Genomic DNA, 22,334 nt, shown 5'->3' on the forward strand with positions numbered 1-22,334 from the left:
CCTAGATGCCCAGTGCGACAGATCATGAGTCATCTAAAAAAATCAATTGCACTTCACTTCTGGCCAGCTCTAATTCACTGAGCTAATACAAAAGTTTTCATCTGGAGTGAAATTTCAGTTGTAGAGTTTGTACATGTCACGTAACTATCAAGTAAGTTTGTAGGTGAACAAAAATTAAGCTAGTTCTTAGGAAAATTTGTCACTTGGCTCTTCTTAGTTGTTTTGTTTTTTTTTGCCTCAAGATATATAATCGGAAGTTTTAATAAACAATGTACCAGAGTGATGATCAAATTTTTTGGTCTTAGAGCCCCTTTCACTCTTAAATATTGAGGACCTCCAACAGTTTTCCCCACCCTCTCCCCCTGTTAATCCTCACTGGAGGGTATTTTTTACCATTGACTTTTAGAGAGAGTGGAAGGGACGGAAGGTGGGGGGCGGTGACAGAGAAACATTGATGAAAGAGACAGACACATCAATTGGTTGTCGTCTGCACAAGTCCCAAGAGGAACTGGGGATCAAACCTGCAATCCAGGTACAAACCCTTGACTGGGAATCAAACCCACGACCCTTTGGTGTATGGGCTGATGCTCTAACCACTGCTTTGTTTAAGCCAGACAGGACCAAGAGATTTTCTTGATGTAGGTTATATCTATTGACATTTAGCATATTAGAAATTAAACCTTAAGAAATATTTAAAATAGTCCGGCCAGTGTGGCTCAGTGGTTGAGCGTCGACCCATGTACCAAGAGGTTGCCAATTTGATTCCTAGTCAGAGGACATGCCCAGGTTGTGGGCCCGATCCCAAGTGAGGGGCATGCAGGAGGCGGCCAGTTGATGTTCTCTCTCATCGATGTTTATATCTCTCTCCCCCTCTCACCTCTTCTCTCTCTCTAAATTCAATAAAGAAAAACAAATTTTTTAAAGAAATATTTAAAATATTTAATTAATCTAAAAATAAAAATAAACTTAGGACTTTATGAAAAATGACTATATTTTCAAAAAACCCCAAAATACTAGTAAGAACAGTAGTGTTTTATACTTTTGCATATCTCTTTAATGTCTGGCTTAATACTGCTAGGTTCTCATTTCTTGTACATTCAATCTATTGCAATGTGGTGGAGGAAAAAAGCAGGCTTTGCACAGATATGTAGTTAGTTGAGAAAAGCAAAGAAAATTCTAATGATATTAAAATAATTATAGTTTTTTTTAGATAACTGTGGCTATTCTTCCTGATACTACACCAAAACACAAGCAACAAGTGGTTGTTACTTAAAAGTTAGTTGTAAGAGTCTGAAACCATATAAAAAAACTTTTCTACTCTGTCCATTAAAATCCCCTAGTCTATCTTATATTTTGCATGAATCTTTTTCTTTATCCTCACCCAACAACACTTTTTTTGCATTCATCTTCAGATAGAGCGAGAGTGAGAGAGGGAGGAAGAGAGAGAGAAATTTCGATGTGAGAAACACATCGACTGCTTGCCATCCAATGACCCCAAACAGGACCGGGGACAAACTGCAACCAAGGTACGTGCCCCTAGCAGGGTCTCTCTTGACCACGGGCCGACGCTCTAACTGCTGAGCCAAACCGGCCAGCGCTGAATGAATCTTTTACCCATACATAATTGTGTTATACCATGCATTGGTCATTTGGAAAATACTGGTTCACCGAGTTACACAAATTTTCCAAATGTTGATGCCTGTATTTTTTTAAAGGCACATTTGTTAATATCACCACTGATCTCATCAGGAAAGCTGCCAAGCTCACAACAGCACATATAAGTTTTCCAAAATCCTAACATTCACTTGAAAGCCCACATTTTATCACTAGCACCAAATATTGTCAGTTGTTTTCCTTGAAGTGACAGGTTCTCTTAATCACTTTCATGAAATAGCCACCAAATACCAAAGTCTGAATATCCACAGTTAGTCTGTCAGTCAGTCTCAAATAATTATAATGCAAACAGAAAACAGCTCAAACCAAAACAATCACACTGTACTTTCCTCCACAAAACCTCATACTTGAGTATAGGCAGAAGTACTTTATGTGTACTTCCCATTTTGTCACACAGCACGGTAAAAAACAATACACTTGCCCTGGTCGGTTTGGCTCAGCAGTTAGAGCGTTGGCTCACTGACCAGAGAATCCCGGGTTCAGTTCCCACCAAGGGCACCTACCTTGGTTACAGTTTATCCCCGGCCCCGGTTGGGGTCATGTGGGTGACAATCAGTCGATACGTCTCTCTCACATCGATGTTTCTCTGTCTCTTCCTCCCTCTCTCCCTCCCACTCTATCTGAAGATAAATGCAAAAATGTCCTCAGGTAAGGATAAAAAAAAAAAAAAACACTCAAGGGCTGAGATTCAATAATATCAATAATTTACTGCTTCATTATGAACATCCTTAAGGGAAACCTGCATTTTTTAAAATGCAAGTGCATGATGGTGAAGAGTACAACGACTGAGTATAATTTGGTGCCAAGGCCTTGATTCATCAACAATTTACATTTGCTTTTCACTATCAATGCAAAAGTCAACATAATAAATAGGGCAAACAACATATCAGTATTACTATGAAAACGTCTGACCTCGCAGATCTCACTTTAAGAACTGCTGCTCTATAAGATGCTACTTCTTTCAGGATGCACTTCCTTTAAATATATGTCTCAAAGACTGACACATCGATGTTTCTCTTTCTCTTTCTTTCTCTCTCTCTCTCCCTGTCTCTCCCTGTCTCCCTCCCTCCCTCCCTCCCTCCTACTCTATCGGAGATAAATAGAAAAATATCCTTGGGTAAAGATTTTTAAAAAATTTTTAAAAAGAGTACAATTTCAGTCACTCAGGTTAACGTCAGAATGGAGTGTTTCTGATACACAATTCATTTAATAATATACAGATTTATTATTATTATTTTTTTAAATCCTCAACCAAGGACATTTTTCCATTTTTTGTTCAGGTAGAGTGGGAGGGAGAGAGAGGAACAGAGAGAGAGACAGAAACATCGACGTGAAAGGAACACATCGAGTGGCTGCCACCCGCACGACCGACCATGGCCGGGGACATACTGCAACCAACGTACGCGCCCTTAGCGGCATCCGAACCCGGGTCTCTCAGGACCGCAGGCCGACGCTCTAACCGCTGAGCCAAACCGGCCAGTGCAATAATATACAGATTTAAAAATGTAATACAAGATTTATACCATCGGAAAACCAATAATCTTCTGCCTCATTCCATGTTCTGCCTAAGGAGGCCAAAGAAAAATGGTCGAGCAATACTGCCTACTGGGCCATACACTAGAGGTAAGCAACAATAAATACAACTTTTCAAAAATATTCTGTTAAATATTTTTCTAAATTTTTTTCCTATGCCTACTTAAGAATTACTCAAAGTAATGAATAATCAAATTCTTAATAACCTCAAATACAAAAACTAATCTCTCCCACTAGCAGATAAGAGTCTCATTGAGAAACTCTGGGCACATCAAAATGTTATCTCATTTAAAACTTTTTATGGGTTTCCAATGATCTCTATGTGAGATGAGTAAAATATTACCATGGAGATTCATGTGGTTATAAGCATAAAACAAGTGAAAACTCCTCAAGTGAGTGAAGGGGAGAAATTCATTTTGCATTCTTTTTTTGGGTCTCTAATAGTACTAGCTAAGGTATATTCGTTATAGCCCTGCAGACATATCTCATCTAAGCCTACAATAATACTGTAAAGCAAATAGTATTGTTTTTATTTTATTTTTTAATTGATTTTATTGATTTTTAGAGAGAGAGAGAGAGACATTGATTTGTTATTCCACTTATTTATGCATTTATTGGTCAATTCTTGTATGTGCCCTAACAGGGGCTTGAACCCGCAACCTTGGTATTTTGGGATGGCACAAACCAACTGAGCTACCTGGCCAGGGCTATTGTCTTCATTTTAAAGATAAAAAAACTGAGGGCCCTAACCAAGATCATACAGCTAGTAAGCTGGACAGGAGACAAGTCTGTCTGTCTCCAGAGTCCACAACCTTAATCACAAGGCTATAATCTAAAGAAAAGTCACAGGGCTAGAATGTGGGGACTGAAAGAAGAAAACCATGATGTATCCTACACCAGGGACCATTCTGGGCTCCTCCAGAGATTTTATGATGATGGACACTGACAACTATGAAAGATCCATATAGACTCTGCTATTTCACAGGTGTCATAAAACGAGGCCAGTAAAGTTGAATAACTTCCACTAGATCCAAACTCAGTCATACCAGTGTCAAACCCCAAGTTCTTTCCATAATACCACATGACAAAATCGGAATTTTAGTGTTCTGTTGAAACATATGTACACTGCTGGTTTCTCAAAACATACTTGCGTGACTTTATTTCTTCCAATTCTTTTGTGAGTTTCTCATTTTTTTCCTGAGCCTCATGTAACCGGCGCTTCAGATCACCAATCTCCTCTTGGGCTTCAGATTTAATGTCGTTTGCAATGACCACTGCAGTCTGAAGATCAGCTTGAAACTGCCGCCATTCTGCAGATTCTTCCTATATTAAAAAACTAAAATTTTATTTCCAAAAAAGAGCAATAAAAACTTATTTAAAAACAATAAAATGTGTTCATGATTAGGTTGCTGTAATGTACTGTCCCAAATGATGAAAAATTTCTTTTAAATCCCAGAGAATCGCTATTACCTATAGCTAAAAGATAATGCAATAATTATGATTGAACTTGTTCTTAATGAGCAAAAGACTTTTTTTAGCTGTCTACTGAGGCATCAAGCCTTCAGAAAGTACTCAATAAATATTAGTGATGGTAATGTCAAGCCTCCCTTCCTCATTCAAGTTTCAAAATAAGTCTTATGAGAATAAACATACCATCCAAAATTTGTAGTTCTTCACCTCTGAAAAGCTCAAGAAAGTAGGCAAATGGTGTGTAAACCACACTGAAAGATCTTATAGTGAGACCCTATAAATATCCTGACATCAAAAACTAACAGGAAAAAAAAAATCAAAAAGAAAGGAAAAGGAAGAGGAAGCCAGAAGAAAAACACTAAACTTAATCTAGGCGGACGAAATCATAGACAAAGAGAGAAGCTAAGTAACTAACTGTACAGGCCACTGCTTCCTATAGCCATGAAAGATCCGGGTGTGGCTGGGTGGGGAAACCTCCCCAGGGTGTCACCTCTACCGAAGCCACCACCCCAAATGTTCTGACACCATGAAGGCAGCCTGAGCAACTGTGGCATGACCCAGACTATGAAATTAGCTTCCTCCACCCTCTGCATCAGAGTAGCACTACTATTGGCAAGCTGATCAAATCTGCAGAAGACTGAAAACAGCTTGGTTTGGGATACTTTATAATCAAGAGCTAATAAACTTTCTTTCCAAAATATAACACTTGCTTCTTAAATCTATCTTTCTACAATTACCACTCATGAATTACTAGTACATTCTTCTATCCAGAATCTAGTACCGATCCCAATTTGAAATAATAACATTTGCTTTCTGCTCAAAACCTAGTGGAGTCAATATTATAACAATATTTGAAGCTTAACATGAACGTTAACATGATCAATGACTGCCTTATGCTTAACTTTCAGAAAACTATGTTTTCCAATGAGATAATACATGAAGATTTATCCTACCCGAAGTCTCCTGTGCAGTGTTTTGATTTCTCTTTCCATGTCATGTTTTTGGTCCTGGAGTTTTTTAACCGTATCTAAAAAGATCACAGAAGTTTTTATTCTTAGAGCTGTATTCAAAAGGAATAATAAATATAAAGGGAGGAGGTAATTAAATATAACATTCAAAAAAGTCACCTTGTTGAAAGCCTTTTTATTTTTAATACAAAACTTAAAAAAAAAAATGCCCGGCCAATGTGGCTCAGTGGTTGAGCATTGACCCATGCACCCAGAGGTCATCGGTTATATTCCCAGTCAGGGCACAGGCCCAGGTTGTAGGCCCAGTCCCCAGTGGGGGGCTGTGGGAGGCAGCCAGTTGATGTTCTGTCTCATCAATGTTTCTTTCTAACTCTTTCCTCCTCTCCCTTCCTCTCTCTCTAAAAATCAATAAAGGCAAAAATAACTAAAAAAAAAGAAATGTACACTCCAAGTATTAATCAACATTACTTTCTTAAGAAAATATCAAGTTTAAATCACAATTTCTGGATTACTTCCTTCCTTAGTGTCGTAATTCTGAAACAAAAAGTTAAGTCAGTTGTTAGAAACATATATATTGTTGCCTCACAAACAATCCAAAAAACACTGACTGCTATTACAATGTAAACTTTTAATCACAGGGGTTATTAAAGTATTTATGCAAGTATAACTTACTTTATATACTGGAATATTGGAGAAAAGTGGTGAATTAATAATTTTTTTTTATCCTCACCCAAGGACATTTTTTTCCCATTAATCTTTAGACAGATTAGGAGGGAGGGAGAAAGAGAGAAAGAAAGAGACAGAGAGAGAGAGAAACATCGATATGAGAGAGACACATTGATTAGTTGTGTCCCGTGCGACCCTGACTAGGACTGGGGATGAACAGCAACCGAGGTACATGTCCTTGGCTGGAATCAAACCCGGGTCTCATAGGGCTGACGCTCTAACCGCTGAGCCACATAGGCCAGGGCTGAATTAATAAAATTTTTACAAACTTAATTATATAACATCGGGGGCTGCTATTTACATTAATTCTAGGGGAAGTCTTTTAACAAAATGAAAATGTATTTACAAAGTAAAGCAATACTCATTATTTCTTGCATAAAATTAATTTTCTTCAAACAACTTCATTCTCTGCAAACAATGAATGAGCATTAATGTGAAAGTGCCATACTAGATAGAGTGGGGATACAAAGATGAAGGCGCAGGCAAGGCCTCTGCCCTTGGAAGCAGAAATATATGAAGTCACATTCTATTTAGTGGGTCTGCTCTAAAATCCATGCTTAAGTGGCAATGCCTTAGGAGGGGGCCATGCTAGTGACTACCACTCAATAAATCTGTCACAGCTGGTTTGGACAGGAACCAGTGACTTTCTCTTTAGTGAAGTACCAGAAAACACATCTGGTGACAAATACTCTGACTTTATCAACCATTCCCCACCCCAATGGATCCCTTTCTGTGTTCCAACTCTGCCTTATATAACCTTGTAACTGGTGCTGCCAACACTATTACATTTCTTTATACATCTGTCTCTACCAGGAGACTGAAAACACTTCAAAGGCAGGAGCCGTGTGGTAACTTCACAGCCCCAGCACCCAGCACATGGTAAGACTGTAAATGGAATAAATGTATAAAGCAAGGTAATGAAAGTAGCAAGAGAAAGTGACACTTTACCTAGGTAAAATCATTACCTAGGATTGTTTTTCAAAATATTCCACTGACAGAACTTAACTATTTATTATCATAGATATCAAAACTATAGACATCGTGTTTCTGAGTAAACTTCCCTTCCATTCCTTATGCTTAGAACCAGGCATAGTGAACACCTGCATGCAATGACACATGTAATCAAAAAAGTCTCCTTTAAGCTAACAAATGGTTAGCTTTTAATCAAGACCCTAACGTATGAGTATGCTGATATTTTTTTCCTACATTACTCATTGTCTTCCTCCTCTCAGCTCCATCAGGAACCTATTCTTGCTGAAACCTCTGTGACATTATACCTTTAATTCAATGTTGGTCATTTGTGCTGTGATATTTTTAAATGGCATGAATTCATTTCAGTAACAACAGAAAGCCCAGAATATTTATAAGTTACACATGTAACTATTATTATAAATATATAATAATGATACATTTTTTAAAAAATAATCTGGATTTTAAAAATGAGATAAAATAAGGGGTGTGGGGCCAGCCAATTTTGGCAACTGGCAGTTAACTTCCTCCCACTCAGTACCCCAAAAACTGTTCAATAAATTTAAGGCCTACAAAATTTACCCCTTAATTCAACAAAAGTCTCATAAGTATCTACTTTGTACCGGGGAAGCTGGTACAAAGGCTTTTTCTAGGGGCTTAAAATATAAGGAAAGGAAAAAAAGATACAATCCCTACTGTCTTAGAGATGGAAAGACCAGGCTTGTGTCCACCTAGCACAGATGGATGTTTTCATATGAAAATTTCATTCATTTAAAAGTCTGTCTCTATACAAGCTACCTCAGACCTAATTTAACCTGGAAACTAAGGATCAATAGGTCACCTGATTTGGTTAAGGGCAAAGTGAACACCAAGGTGAATGGGTGAGTCCAATACAAGGATTACACTCGGAAACCAGCATGGTAACTTGGCTGTTTGAGGACGGATTCAGGATCTTGGTGATATTATCAGACATAGATTAAAGAGTAAGGACAGAACTGAGATATTTCTAGTGTTGAAAACACAAGGGATTACGCCTTACACTATCCATTTATGCAAGAATTTTATAATTAAAACAGGTAAGAAAACAAAAAAGTATAATTTCTCCTCTGTTGAAAATAGTTTTCCTTCTCTTCTAGTCTCAAAGGATAGATACATCTACCTATGTTTACATAATCCACACAAAACAAATGACTGCAAATCTTCCTCAGCTCCCTTTTCACATCTGTGTCTTGATTCGCAGATGACATTTTAAGCCACATGGTAATCTTAGACTGATCATAAAATTCCAAATTTCATTCATTTCTTTTGTTCTTATCCTTTTCTACTTAACAATCTCTACATTAATGGCCACAGAATTCACACAATCACTAATCTTAAAAGAACATTCTTCTATACCCAACACAGCATATTTATTATTGTCATACCTTATTACTCCTTTTATTCTTATTTAATATGCTTTTATTGATTTTTAGAGAGGGAGGAAGGGAGAGATAGACAGAAACATCAATGATAGAGAAACATCCATCGGCTGCCTCCTGCACCCCCCTCCTTTCCCACCCCCAAGGGATCGAGCCCACAACACAGGCACCAAGAATCAAACTGGTAACCTCTTCGTGCATGGGATGATGATGCTCAACTACTGAGCCACACCAGCCAGGCTTATTATTCCTTTTAAATAGAAGAGAAGCTGGCAGCCAGTGGATATATTTAGGAAAAATAAAGTACACTAAGTGTCTCTAGGGAATTTGATTTAAACTTTACAAATTATGATTGTATTTTTACTTTGCAACATAAAGAATTTAAAAAGTCAACAGGCTTTTCCTCCTTAGAAACAAAGGAGTCTATGCTTAAGTTCTTGCCTTGAAAACTAGCTTAGCCCAATTAATGGTCACACAAAAAGCACGTGTCTTCAACTCTGGAGATTCTAAACGCAGTTTTCCTTCTTCAAAGTTTTTCTAGCGTGAGGGACACTGCCATCTACTGTCCAAATCAAAAGCAACATTTAACTCTATCAAAGAACGGAAGTACTACTATGACCTCATTTTAAAATTACTGATATTGAAGTCATGCTAGGAGCCACGGGCACCATATTCTCCTCCTTATTTAGAAAAAGAGTTCAAGCCCAGCAGCAGCCTAGGGGCAAACACCAGAGCAGGCACCCTACAGAGAAGAGTGGTACAAGGCTTCTGGTAATCCTTTACACCATGGCCTAAAACTGTGGCTGGTTCTAGTTCCTACAATCCTGAGGTGGGGGTTTTAGTGCCCCCCATTCCCAAAGTCTTGCTGGAAACATATTTACTCAGAGCTTGTGTTCTCCTGGACTGTAGGTTTTTCTGTAGTTTGATTTTTCCATACTCCCAATTCCATCTGCTTTATATAGTCCAGTACTTAAAATTGTTGATCTACTGATGGGAACTTTCCCGTTTTCAATCTTTGCTTTAGGTTCATTATAATTTTTACACTTCTCTTGCCATATCACTAGGACTTTAGGAGCATGTAGAAATATATACATAACCTCAGGCCATCAACTTGAACAGTATTTACAGTATTTGCTAAGTTTTTACATTGGATCTTTCTAGCATAGATGCTAAATCCAAGCACCACTTTCTGAAAAGTACTGCAGACCAGGTCTCAGCAGTATGGCACTGCTATCATCTGGGAGGCAATCTGGGACCCAACTGTATAGTATGCCTTATAATTCTGTTCCACAGAGCACTGATGCCCTACTCGGTTTTTATTATTAAATCTTTTTTGTCTCTGTCCTTCAGCCTGAAAAATGTCTAATTGATCTTCAAGTTCACTGGCTCTGCTATATCTCTAATTTGCTATTTATATGATTTGACAAACTTTTTATTGGTTTGTTTGTTTGTTTTTTATCCTCACCCGAGGACATTTTTCCATTTTTTGTTCAGGTAGAGTGGGAGGGAGAGAGAGGAACAGATAAAGAGAGAGAAACATCGAAGTGAAAGGAACACACCAAGTGGCTGCCACCCGCACGACCTACTAGGGCGGGGACAAACTGCAACCGAGGTACGTGCCCTTAGCGGGAACCGAACCCAGGTCTCTCAGGACCACAGGCTGACGCTCCAACCGCTGAGCCAAACCGGCCAGGGCATGATTTGACAAACTTTTATATTAGCTGTTAAAATTTTCAGTTCTAAAATACCTACTAGGTTCTTTTTTACAGTTTTTACTTCTGTGCTGAGATCTGTTCATTCAGTACCAGTGTATTTTCCTCTATGTCTTGAATACAGTTACAATAGCCATCCATTAATTCCAAAGTCAGAATCATTTTGAAATAAATGAGGAGTGACTACTAACAGACAGGGTTTCTTTTAGGGGTGATGAAAAAGTTCTAAAATTTACTACAGTAATGGTTGTTAAAAGATTTCACAGAATATCTCAATTTCTCAAAAACAGCAGTCCTTGTCATCAAGTCCCCTATACCAAGTGCTGACTTACCATCAATCCCAAATGCTAAAATTCTCTAGGTAAAAAAATTAACTCAGACTATGGAGATATAACAACTAATTGTAATGTATGCAACTTGTTAGGATGTTGGTTCTTATAAAAGATATTTAAAATTTGAATATACTAGGGAATTATAACTAATTTTACTAAATGTGATAACAGTATTGTGGTTAGGAGGAGACTGTTTAGTACAGCAGTTCTCAACCTATGGGTTGCAACCCCTTTGGGGGTCGAATGATCCTTTCACAGGGGTCGCCTAAGACCATTGGAAAATACATATTTCCGATGGCGATTCATAACAGTAACAAAATTATAGTTATGAAGTAGCAACAAAAATGATATTACGGTTGGGGGTCACCACAACATAAGGAACTGTATTAAAGGGTCACAGCATTAGGAAGGTTGAGAACCACTGGTTTAGTAGGAGTTGCATGTTGAAATATTTAGGAGTTAAGTGTCATGAGGTCTACAACTTACTGTCAACTGGCTCAGTTAAACACACATACATACAAAATACTGCAGAATGTTAACAATTGTCAAATCTCGGCAGTGGGTGCTAATTATACCATTCTTGCAGTATTTCTGCATATTTGAACTTTGTATTTCAAAAAATTGAGAAGCAATATAATTTATTCAGAGCTTTCAGCCATTTTATATAAAATCAAAATCCACATAGTGTTAATGTAATTTTATTTTGGCAATGATTTATAAAACTTTTCCTGAGAATCCTTATTAGCAAACATTTCTCTAGCAATTACCACAAGGTGTCACTCTTTCCACATTCAAATAAAAAGTTTTATGAGGGAGCCCTGGCAGTTTTGGCTCAGCTGTTAGTGTTGGTTCAGCGGTTAGAGCATTGGCCCACACACCTAAGGGTTGAAGGACTGATGCCTGGCCCCAGTCCTGTAGGAGGCAATCAATCTATATGTCTCTCTCACATCAATGTTTCTCTTTCTCTCTTTCTTACTCTTTCTCTGTCTCTCTCTCTCCCTCCCTCCCTTCCACTCTATCCAAAAGATCAATGGAAAAAAATCCTCAGATGAGAATTTAAAAAAGTTTTATGAGGGAAAAGGCTATTATCAGTACTAAATGGAAAAATGCATTGAGCTTCCAAGTAATCTGAAAACTTTAGAACCTCTTACATTTAGTAAGTAAAATTAGATAAGTCCTCTCAGTTGAGAGATAACAAAATAAAAACTAGATATAAATGTTAAAATGGTTTTTATTTTATTTTTCTTTATTAACTTTTAGAGAGAGAGGAAGAGAGAGGGAGAGGGAGAGAGAGAGAGAACATTGACTGGCTGCCTCCTGCATGCCCCGCACTGGGGATCGGGCCCACAATCTGGGCATGTGCCCTAACCGGGAACTGAACCGGCAACCTCCTGGTTCAGGAGTCAATGCTCAACCACTGAGCCACACCAAGCAAAATAAAAGTTTTTAAAAACTTCAGCCTTTGCTGGTGTGGTTCAGCTGGCTGAACATCGTTCTGTGCACTAAAAGGTCATCAGTTCGATTCCTAGTCAGGGCACATGACCAGGTTCTGGGTATGGAAGCTGGCTGGTGTGTGTACTGTGTATAAAAGGCAAATGATGGATGTTTCTCTCTCTCCCCCTCTGCCTTCTTCTCTCTCCAAAATCAATAAAAACATATTTTTTAATTAAAAAAAAAAACTTTAGAGAAAGTTTATCTCTATGACTATCACTATCTCCAAGAAATATAGTGCCACAGTCACCTAATTTAGTGTCCAGATATTTCAGAATGTTCTGAATAACTTTGGGGTCAATCTCCAGATGTGGAGTCAACTAGCTAGAACTCAGAACCACCACAAGACATGTTTGGGGTTCTTGCAAATGACCCACTCTCTCCTGGAAATAGTTCAAACCTCCCCACCTCCCCACCTTTGCATCCATAGCACTTGAGATCTGGCTCAATGCTATACTGCCTATCAACCCTCAGGCAAGGTTAATGAGTTTACCAATGCATCCCTAAAAGGTTACTCCCATTCTCCTTGTCCTCACCTGGACATCATTAAAGTGTATTACAACTTAAATTTGTTAACATTTGGGGAATCATAGCATTTTTAAGTGTATTATTTGGAAATAACTTCAAACTTTAAAAAATCATGCAAAAAATATTACAAAGAACATCCACATACCCTTTTACTCAGATTTGTCTATTGTTAAGCTTACCCATTGGTTTTATAATTTGCTGTCTTCTATTGCTGTCTGACTGCCTCTCTGTCTATCCCTAATTTTTCTCTGAACCCTTTAAGGATATAAAGGTTCATGGGGACATTCTTTCACATAAACACAGTAATCAACTTCATAAATTTATACTGATATGTGTTTATCTAATCTACCATTCACATTCCAATTTTGTCATAATATACACTATAGCACTCCCCCCTGCAGTACTGGACTCAGTCTAGGCACAAGTATTGCATTTAACTGTCAGGTCCGGCTGGTGTGGCTCAGTGACTGAGCATCGACCCATGTACCAAGAGGTCACTGGTTCCATTCCCGGTCAGGGCACATGCCCAGGTTGTGGGCCCAATCCCCTGTGGGGGGCATGCAGGAGGCAGCCAATCAATGTTCTCTCCATCGATGTTTCTATTTCTCTCTCCCTGTAACTTCTCTAAAAAATCAATAAAGAAAAAAAAAAAGAATTAAAAAGAAAACCAAAAACTGCCATGTCTCCGTAGCCTCCTTTAATTCAGAACATTTGCATAGCCTTCATCTTTTAGGATACTTGCATTTTTTTTTTTTTTTTAAGGAATATAGCACTACCCACTCCTGCATTTTTAGTAAAAAACATGCCTCATTTTTTTGTCTGTTTAATGTTTCTCTAAGATTAACTGAAGTTATGTCTCAGCCAGAATACAGCCTAGCTAATGCATCCAATATCTATGTGCCTCTGTCACTTAACATGATCACCCTGTTAAAAGGTAGCCCAAATTTTCCATTGTATAATTTCTGTTGTTTCTTTTTTTCACTTGCAACATAATAAACAGTCTGTGGGAAGTCATTTTAATATCATGCAAATTTCTGTTCCTCATCAAATCTTCTCAAAAAAGTGCTCTGTACTATTTTAGCAACATTTTTATAAATCTGAAATAACCACAACATAGTTTTAAAAAACTTTTATTTTAAAAAGCAAACAAAGTAACTTAAAATCTGAGTCTCAGTTCTACCAGATTATAAAATCTCCATGGTAGGGAGGAAAATCAGACAAATAAATAAAAACCTGTGTTTTAGGCACAAGATTATGAAGGATCAATATTTTTTTTTTCTCAGTACACTTACAATCACTAGAAGTAGATAATAAATGTTTTTTCCTAAGATCTAGAAAATAACCTCATTAGTTTTTCACTTAAATAATTTTCCAAAATTAAGCACAGTTTTAAAGTAATGCTTCCACTTAGAGTTCTTCAGGAACAAAACACATCAGTCCAAAGACTGTCAACTAACATTTGGATTATTCTTTATCAAATGTATATTTCTGCTAGCCACTGTGTTACCGCTACTGCAGTCAGAATTACTTATTTTTATTTTGTTACTGAGTGTATACTACTCTGACATGTTAATAGGAAGGACAAAAAGGAATAAAATGTTCCCACATCACTTACTTTCTAAATCAGAAATAATGAGGTTGTCATGAAGTTTCACGGCTCGATGTTGTTCTACTTCATCTTCAAGTTCAAAAATGGTTTCTTTCATGTCACTCCTTTCTGTCTCTTTTTCTTCCAGCTCTGATCTTAATTTTTCTAATGTCATGTTCAAATCTTCTATTTGTTTTTTAGCTTCTTCTTGGAAGGCTCTGTATTCATCTTCTACCTATATGGAATTGATGGTATAGATTAGAAAAGTTAGAGTTGTTTTAAGATAAATTCTAGAACTGAGGTATACCGTTTTGAATGGACGCTATGTATGAGTTGCTCTGCATGAACTAAAATGACCTGTATAACTGGTTGAAAGTATGACAAAGCACTCTACAGCCCTGGCCCATTTGGCTCAGCGGTTAGAGTGTCAACTCACGAACCAAGGAGTCGCAGGTTCCATTCTAGTCAAGGGCATGTATACTCAGTTGCAATTCTATCCCAGGCCCTAGTAGGGCTGGTGCAGGAGACAACCAGTCGGTATGTATCTCTCATATTGATGTGTCTCTCTTTCCCCATTTGTGACAGTTGCAGTATCAAATTAATAATGGAAACAAAACAATCTCAAATATTATCATTGCAAAAGTATTAGTTCATAATGCCCCCAACATATATATATAAAAATTAAGTCTAAATTATTCAAAATTTAGCCAAAGACATACTAGTATTTCTTACTTTAAAAATCATTGCACTAAAATAGAAAACAAAATGTGAGATAAGACTAATTATATAATTCATGCAAATAAACACTGCATCAGCAATCAGGTGGGGCACAGAGCCTTGGCCAAGGTGCTAGCAACCCTGGGGTGCAGTTCTGAGTCCTCACAAACATACTGCATGTAAAACAGGGAACTGGACTAAAGATCTCAAAGGTCCCCACCAGCAACAAAACACAGCAGGTCTCTAAGAAAAAGGAGTCTCCACACTCCAAAAATATTTTTTTTTACTCACAACAGAACTCTGTTTGAAAATCTACAACCACAACAGGATAAGAAGTGGCACATACCACCTGGAATACTGGCTCTCCATCTTTCTTATGCCAAAATACATCAGAAATGAGGATGTAAAATTGCATGACATGCTCCTCTGGGTGTACCCAGAACCAGGGACAAATTCTGTTGTTAGTTACAACTCTAGCCCTATTCTATTACAGGCAGGAAAACAGGAACAAAGTGCAAACAAGTGAAAGTGAGATTATTAGAAGAATACTTTTCACTCTGCCTGGCCAGTGTGGCTCAGTTGTTGAGCATTGACCCATGCAACAAGAGGTTGCTGGTTCAATTCCCAGTCAGGACACATGCCCAGGTTGTGGGCCCAATCCTCAGTGTGGGGCATGCAGGAGGCAGCCAATCAATGTTCTTGCTCATGCTTCTATCTCTCCCTCTCTCTTCCTCTCTCTAAAAGCAATAAAAAGAAAAAAAAATTTTTTTTAATCCTTACCCGAGGACATTTTTCCATTTTTTGTTCAGATAGAGTGGGAAGGAGAAAGAGAGAAAGAGAAAAACATCGACGTGAAAGGGACACATCGAGTGGCCACCACCAGCACGACCCAACCAGGGCCGGGGACAAACTGCAACTGAGGCACGTGCCCTTAGCGGGAACCAAACCTGGGTCTTTCTGGACTGTAGGCTGACACTCTAACCGCTGAGCCAAACCGGCCAAAGCAAGAAAAAAAATTTTTTTTAATAAAAAAATACTTTTCACTCTATCTCAGTAAGAGAAAACCATCCTCAAGCTTCAAAAGTATTAGATTAGCCCTGGCCGGTTTGGCTCAGCGGTTAGAGCGTCGGCCTGCGGTCTGGAGAGACCCGGGTTCGGTTTCCACTAGGGGCACGTACCTTGGTTGCAGTTTGTCCCCAGCCCTGGTTGGGTTGTGTGGGTGGCAGCCACTCAATGTGTCGCTTTCACGTCGATGTTTCTCTCTCTCTCTCCCTCTCACTCTATCTGAACAAAATATCGAAAAATGTCCTCGGGTGAGGATAAAAAAAAAAAAAAAAAATTAGATTAAACAAGCTAGCTAGCCCTGGCTGGTTTGGCTCAGTGGTTAGAGCGTCAGCTCTTGGACTAGAGAGTCGCAGGCTCAATTCCAGTCAAGGACACATACCTCGATTGCAGTTCAGTCCCCAGCCCTGGTCGGGGTTGTGTGAGAGACAACCAATCGATGTGTCTCTCTTACATCGATGTTTCTTTCTTTCTCTTTCTCTCTCTCCCTCCCACTCTATCTGAAGATAAATGGAAAAAATATCCGCGGATGAGTATATATATAACAACAACAACAACAACAACAAAGCTAATGACACCCCATACAAGTGATGCTGGCGCTCAGTAAGCATGCTGTGTACCAAAGCTGTATGGTGCTGATCCAGAACATTTTATCTACCTAAACAGTACCTTTGCAATGGTGTCCTGCAATCGATTGGCATCATTTCGAGTATGAGCCAGATCTTCCTGTAGGCTACTAGCCAAAGTCTCTGCTTTTTCTTTGTCCAGCCTGACACTCTCCAGGAGATCCTGAATATCAGATTTGTCTCCCGAGTTATGGATGGAATACAGCTCCGCCACTTTCTGTTTTTCATTCTCCAGCTGGGCCTTTAGGCGGTTCATCTCGATCTGGTCAGTGGCCACTGTGGCTTTGTACTCCTCTAATGTGGCTGCCAAGGCCGCTTTACCCTTCTGCTCAGACTCAATAATTCGCTCCATATGGTGATTACGTTCTTTGAGTGCCCCTATCATTTCTTGAGCTTCTTTATTGTCCTGTTCTGCCATCTTCAAAGTATTACTTAAATGCTGCTGGACACCAAGGAGCTGCTCTCGTTCAAAACGGGCATTCTCAGCTAGATCCATATAACGTTGTTCCAATTCCATATAGCGTCCACTTTTTACATCTTCATCTATGACATAAGAAATGTGATGTTCATCTAGAAGGGAGCGGAAATATTCAATTTGTCGGCTAAAGTGCTCCAACTTATCACTTTGCTGACATAAAGACTCCATCAGAATAACCTTCTCCTCTCCGAGCCTTTCGTTTTCACTATTCAGTTCTTGGGTAATCTGTTGTAAATCAGCTAGCTCTTGCAGAGTTGCCTGAAGTTCCTCACTCGTACTGTGTTGGTTCTCTTCCATCTGGTGTATCCGTTCTGTCAAGCAAGCAACTGACACTTCACTAGCATTCCCACTGCTTCCCTTCCGAGAGCGCTCTGTGCTGGGAATGCCTTCTGACTCTGAGGACGATGGTGCATCCAGGGCGTCATCGCTTGACGTGAGGGGCTGGTAGACCTCACTGCACTCGCTGTCGAGATTGTCCATAGAGTTACTGTGCTGATGGTCCATGAGGGTGTTTTCATCCTGACTCAAAAGATCCTCCACTGACCCAGGGGCAGAACCTTCCACTGAAGAAGTCAGAGTCCCTCCTCCATCGCTCTGGTTACCAGGGGCGATTTCTGGGCTCAGGGACTGATAGCCAAACAATTTTTCAGAATTGTCTAACCTCTGCTCTAGGGAAAAGCCCAAAGCATTCAACCTGTCCTTTAACATTCTGTTTTCATTTTTCAGTTGGTTGAGTTCTTCACGGATGGCAGTGTTCTGTTCCTGTAACTGCAATAAAGTGGACTCAACATCAGTTGGCTGGTGAACAATAATGGCTTCCTTCTCCTCAGATTTTTCATCACTCTCAGAATGTTCTTCATTAATGCCCAATTGAGCACGCATGTCTCGTAATTCATTTCTCAAATGCAAAATTTCCACGTCTTTGGTTTTTGCCAGTGTGAGAAGATCTTTCACTTTGGCTTCCAGAGCAGCTTTGTCACTGATCTGATTGTCCGATTTAGACTTGCTCATGCGAACATCACATTCCGTAGCAGTGCGACTGCGGGAACGTTTAGCCAGTGCCACTTCATTAGCTCCCTGACCTGCAGAAGGTAGTTTTTTGCTCTGGGTTAGCCTGGTGCGTTCCCGTAATCTTTCTCTAGCAGAACTGGATTCTTTATTACCTGTGGAAGTGCTCCGCTTGGTTGAAGAACTTGTGCCTACATGTTTAAAACAAAGAATTTAAGGAAAAAATATTAGTAATAAAAAAGCACACAGTTTATGCCCCAGGTCTAATGATACAAATGTAGGGATCTACACATTGATTTTGACCTATATTAATCTTGCCTTAGAGTCTGGTTACCTTAAAATTCAGTTTCCTCAAAACCAGAAGATCATTCATCTTTTAACTTTCAATGAAAAAGAAGTTATACATTGAAGTATATCTCAATATAGCTGTTATATTAAAAAAAAAATGTTATACACATTAACTTGAATCCTAAACCATGGCTTTAAACAAGTGGCCAGAAACATAATATTCTAGAGCAAGCTAGATGAAGGTAACTCTAGGATTAGTCAGTCAAGTGGTAAATTAACTATAGAAACAGGTGGTAAAGAAAAATCACATAAAAAAAGGGAAAGGTAGCCTCTGGACAAACCAAAAATCTAAGCTACCTACAACAAATACAAAAAATATGACCAAAATAAATGCAAAAAATTTCATGTCACAGAATGCCATATAAATAACAACAGCCCTGGCCGGTGCAGCAGCCATAGAGTCCCAAATGGTACTGTCTAAAGGATACCAAGTCCTCACTCTCACAGAACAGACTCCTTATTTTGGGTCCCTGGATGAACATTAGCAGCCACCTCCTTCAGCTGACAACAATTATGGGAACCCAAAGCCCCACGATGACCCTGATCAGCGTGAAGCAGCCAGAGCAGTCTTCTCCCAAAAGACACCAAAGAATTGGGTTCCCAGCCCTGGTCAGTTTGGCTCAGTGGTTAGAGCATCGGCCTGCGGTCCGGAGAAACCTGGGTTCGGTTCCCGCTAAGGGCACGTACTTCGGTTGCAGTTTGTCCCTGGCCCTGGTTGGTCGTGCGGGTGACAGCCACTCGATGTGTCCCTTCACGTCGATGTTTCTCTCTCTCTCTCTCTCCCTTCCTCTCTCTCCCTCCCACTCTATCTGTACAAAAAATGGAAAAATATCCTCGGGTAAGGATAAAAAAAAAAAAAATTGGGTTCCCATAACTTAAGGGGGAAATGTTAGGTAGGAAACTAGATATGAGCAGCTGGGGTGAGGTCTGCCCTGAGGTCCTGACAGGGGTGGACCAACACTGCCTCCTGACCGTCTCTCTCTGGGCAGCCCTGCAGTCAACAGTTCCTGAAGCAGACACTTAGCCCGCAGCTTCAGAACCAGCTGGTTCTCGGCACAAGCCAAGTTTAGGTTGTGGCTCAAGATCTTATCACATATGTACAGACCTGAACAAGAAATCTTATATGCAACTTTTGGGCTTATGTGACCTCTGGAAAGTCATTTATCTCTCCTCAGACTTAGTGTCCTGGTGTAGCAAATACTGAAACAGATTAGGCCAGTGACAGGTAGGGGGACACCACTGTAGACCTATTAAGAACATAAGCTTTCACCCTGGCCAGTTTGGCTCAGCGGTTAGAACACTAGCCCATGGACCAAAGAGTCCCGGGTTCGATTCCGGTCAAGGACACACACCTTGGTTCAGTTCCCAGCCCTGGTCGGGTAATGTGGGAGGCAACAGGTCAACGTGTCTCTCTCATGTCGATGTCTCTGTCTCTTTCTCTTCCCCTTACTCCCACTCTATCTGATGATAAACAGAAAAGTATCCCTGGGTGAGGATTAAAAAAAAGAATACAAGCTCTTCACAGTATTTATATTGAATCTACAGTTCTCTAATATTTGGCACAAAGGGAGCACATGTCAGCATGTTGTTGTTGTTTTTTTTTTTAATGCACATAGCATAATGTAAGAAGGGAGATAATGGACACAACGGTGCTAAATAGAATAACAGAATAGGAAAGTTGAGGAGGTAATGGGAAATTTTTCATATGGGAAGAAATGTGACTAGAGCAAGATGAACACAGCCCAGTATGTGCTAGGAGTTCTTCTTGTTGCCCATCAATGTCTGCAACTACCTCATTTTCCTGAAATCTTAAATAAAGGTATTTAATATTATTTAAAAAGAAAGAAAGAATTAGAATATTTTTTACTTTGAAAAATAATACCTAGACCTAATCAAAGAGTATTTTTAAAGAATCTACTGATTCTTTATGTAGCTCGCACCAGGCCACAAAGGTAACAAGGAACAAAAGATCTACATGATGGAGGAAGACAGTAATTTTGCCAGGTCTCAGGTGTAGTGGAGGGAAGGGAATTATGTCTGGCCACAAGACAAATGAGTAGATGAGCATGGCACATAAAAAGGTAAAGTAAGGCCACACAGTTAACAAAAGCAGCAGGGGAAGATGTCTATAGAGACCTGAATGTCACGGAGAATTCAGTGAGTCACAGAGGTCAACAAATATTCCTGAGCAGGGAGGAAACATAAATAAAGAGACTTTTTATGGAAATGAATCTAGATGATGCTAAGTGGAACATATAAGGAGGAAGAATAGTGAAGGAGAAACTTGAGCAGGTAGTGCAGTGAAAACAGAGAAAGTCCTACATTCAGGGAGTAAGATCTAGATCTCTGTAAAAACAGAGAAGGGATAATAAATCAGTAACAGATTTCAAAGGGACAAGTAACAGGACTGGGAGAAACAACTGCAAAAGACACCAAAGAGGACAAGGACTGGTAAGATTTTCCCTTGCCCTGTCCAGTTTGGCTCAGCGATTAGAACGTCGGCCTGCAGTCCGGAGAGACCCGGGTTCAGTTCCTGCTAAGGGCACGTACCTCGGTTACAGTTTGTCCCCAGCCCTAGTTGGTCGTGCGGGTGGCAGCCATTCGATGTGTCCCTTTCACATCGATGTTTCTCTCTCTCTCTCTCTCTCCTACTCTATTTGAACAAAAAAAAAAATGTCCTCGGGCGAGGATTAAAAAAAAAAAAGATTTTCCCTTAATATTAATTCTCTTCCCCATTTCTATAACTCAAAGCATCATCTTTCTTAACTAAACCAAAACCAGGCTAAAAAAAAAAGATCTGTGCATAAATGAGAGACAAAAAGGAAGGAGCCAGTAATGAGCAAAAGAAATGCAAATGTCCCAAAAGGAAAGGAATGGTAAAGAAACAAGAAAAAAGGCAGAAACATAACATGGAAGGAAAAAAGCTCCCTTTCTGGAATTATTATGATGAATAGATGGAATAATCTCAGGTACAGACAAGTCATCAGGAGTAAGTAAAGGTAGAGCAGATGAACTGAAGAATTTAGGATGTTTTTATGAGCTGAACTGTGTCCCTCAAATTCACATGCTGAAGCCATAACCCCAGTACTTCACAATGTGACTGTACTTGGAGCTAGAGTAATTAACTTAAAGAAGTAATTAAGTTAATTAACACAGGGTTTTTAGAGTGGGCCATATACAATATGACTGGTGTCCTTACAAGATGACATTAGGACACAGACACAGATAGACACATGACCATGTAAGGACACAATGAGAAGGCTGCCATCTGCAAACCAAGAAGAAAGGCTTCAGAAGAAACCAAACCTGCTGATGCCTTCATCTCAGACTTCCAGCCTTCAGAACAGTGAGAAGCTAAATTTGTTGTTTAAGCAATCCAGTCTGTGGTATTTAGTTATGGCAGCCATAGCAAACTAATACTGATTCAGGGAGGTGATAACTGAGTTCAGCCTTGTGAGGCCAGGTGGTACTGGTCAGTGGGAAACCACAAGTGCAAATACATGGGGTCTCTCCCAATAAATACTAAAGGCTAGAAATAGAAAGAGATATAGATGAGATTAGAGTATTTAATTTCTTTTTAACCACACAACAGTGTGGTGGTGATGGTCCCCGACTTGAGAGAAAAAGACCTAAGGTTTAGCTCTTGCTCCACCACCAGCTTTGTGGACTGGTACAAAATAATGGGC

The 22,334-nt window shown here is 39.4% G+C and overlaps 1 protein-coding gene across 6 annotated transcripts in view; it reads right to left on the bottom strand.

Moving 5' to 3' along the window:
• SPECC1L (sperm antigen with calponin homology and coiled-coil domains 1 like) overlaps positions 1-22,334 on the bottom strand; it is a 140,468-nt gene that overhangs the window by 76,690 nt on the left and 41,444 nt on the right. For 3 of the 6 annotated variants that reach the window (XM_036276385.1, XM_036276383.1, XM_036276387.1), the window contains 4 exons: positions 16,858-18,491; positions 14,437-14,644; positions 5,631-5,704; positions 4,355-4,530 (listed from right to left, as the gene is read on the bottom strand). In XM_036276385.1, coding sequence (XP_036132278.1) covers positions 4,355-4,530; positions 5,631-5,704; positions 14,437-14,644; positions 16,858-18,491 — 2,092 coding nt within the window. The remainder of the gene's footprint in view (positions 1-4,354; positions 4,531-5,630; positions 5,705-14,436; positions 14,645-16,857; positions 18,492-22,334) is intronic. The other 3 variants (XM_036276386.1, XM_036276388.1, XM_036276389.1) reach the window with 3 other exon arrangements.

This window comes from Molossus molossus, unplaced genomic scaffold (assembly GCF_014108415.1).
Source record: "Molossus molossus isolate mMolMol1 unplaced genomic scaffold, mMolMol1.p scaffold_m16_p_22, whole genome shotgun sequence".
In the NCBI taxonomy this organism is placed as follows: Eukaryota; Metazoa; Chordata; class Mammalia; order Chiroptera; family Molossidae; genus Molossus; species Molossus molossus.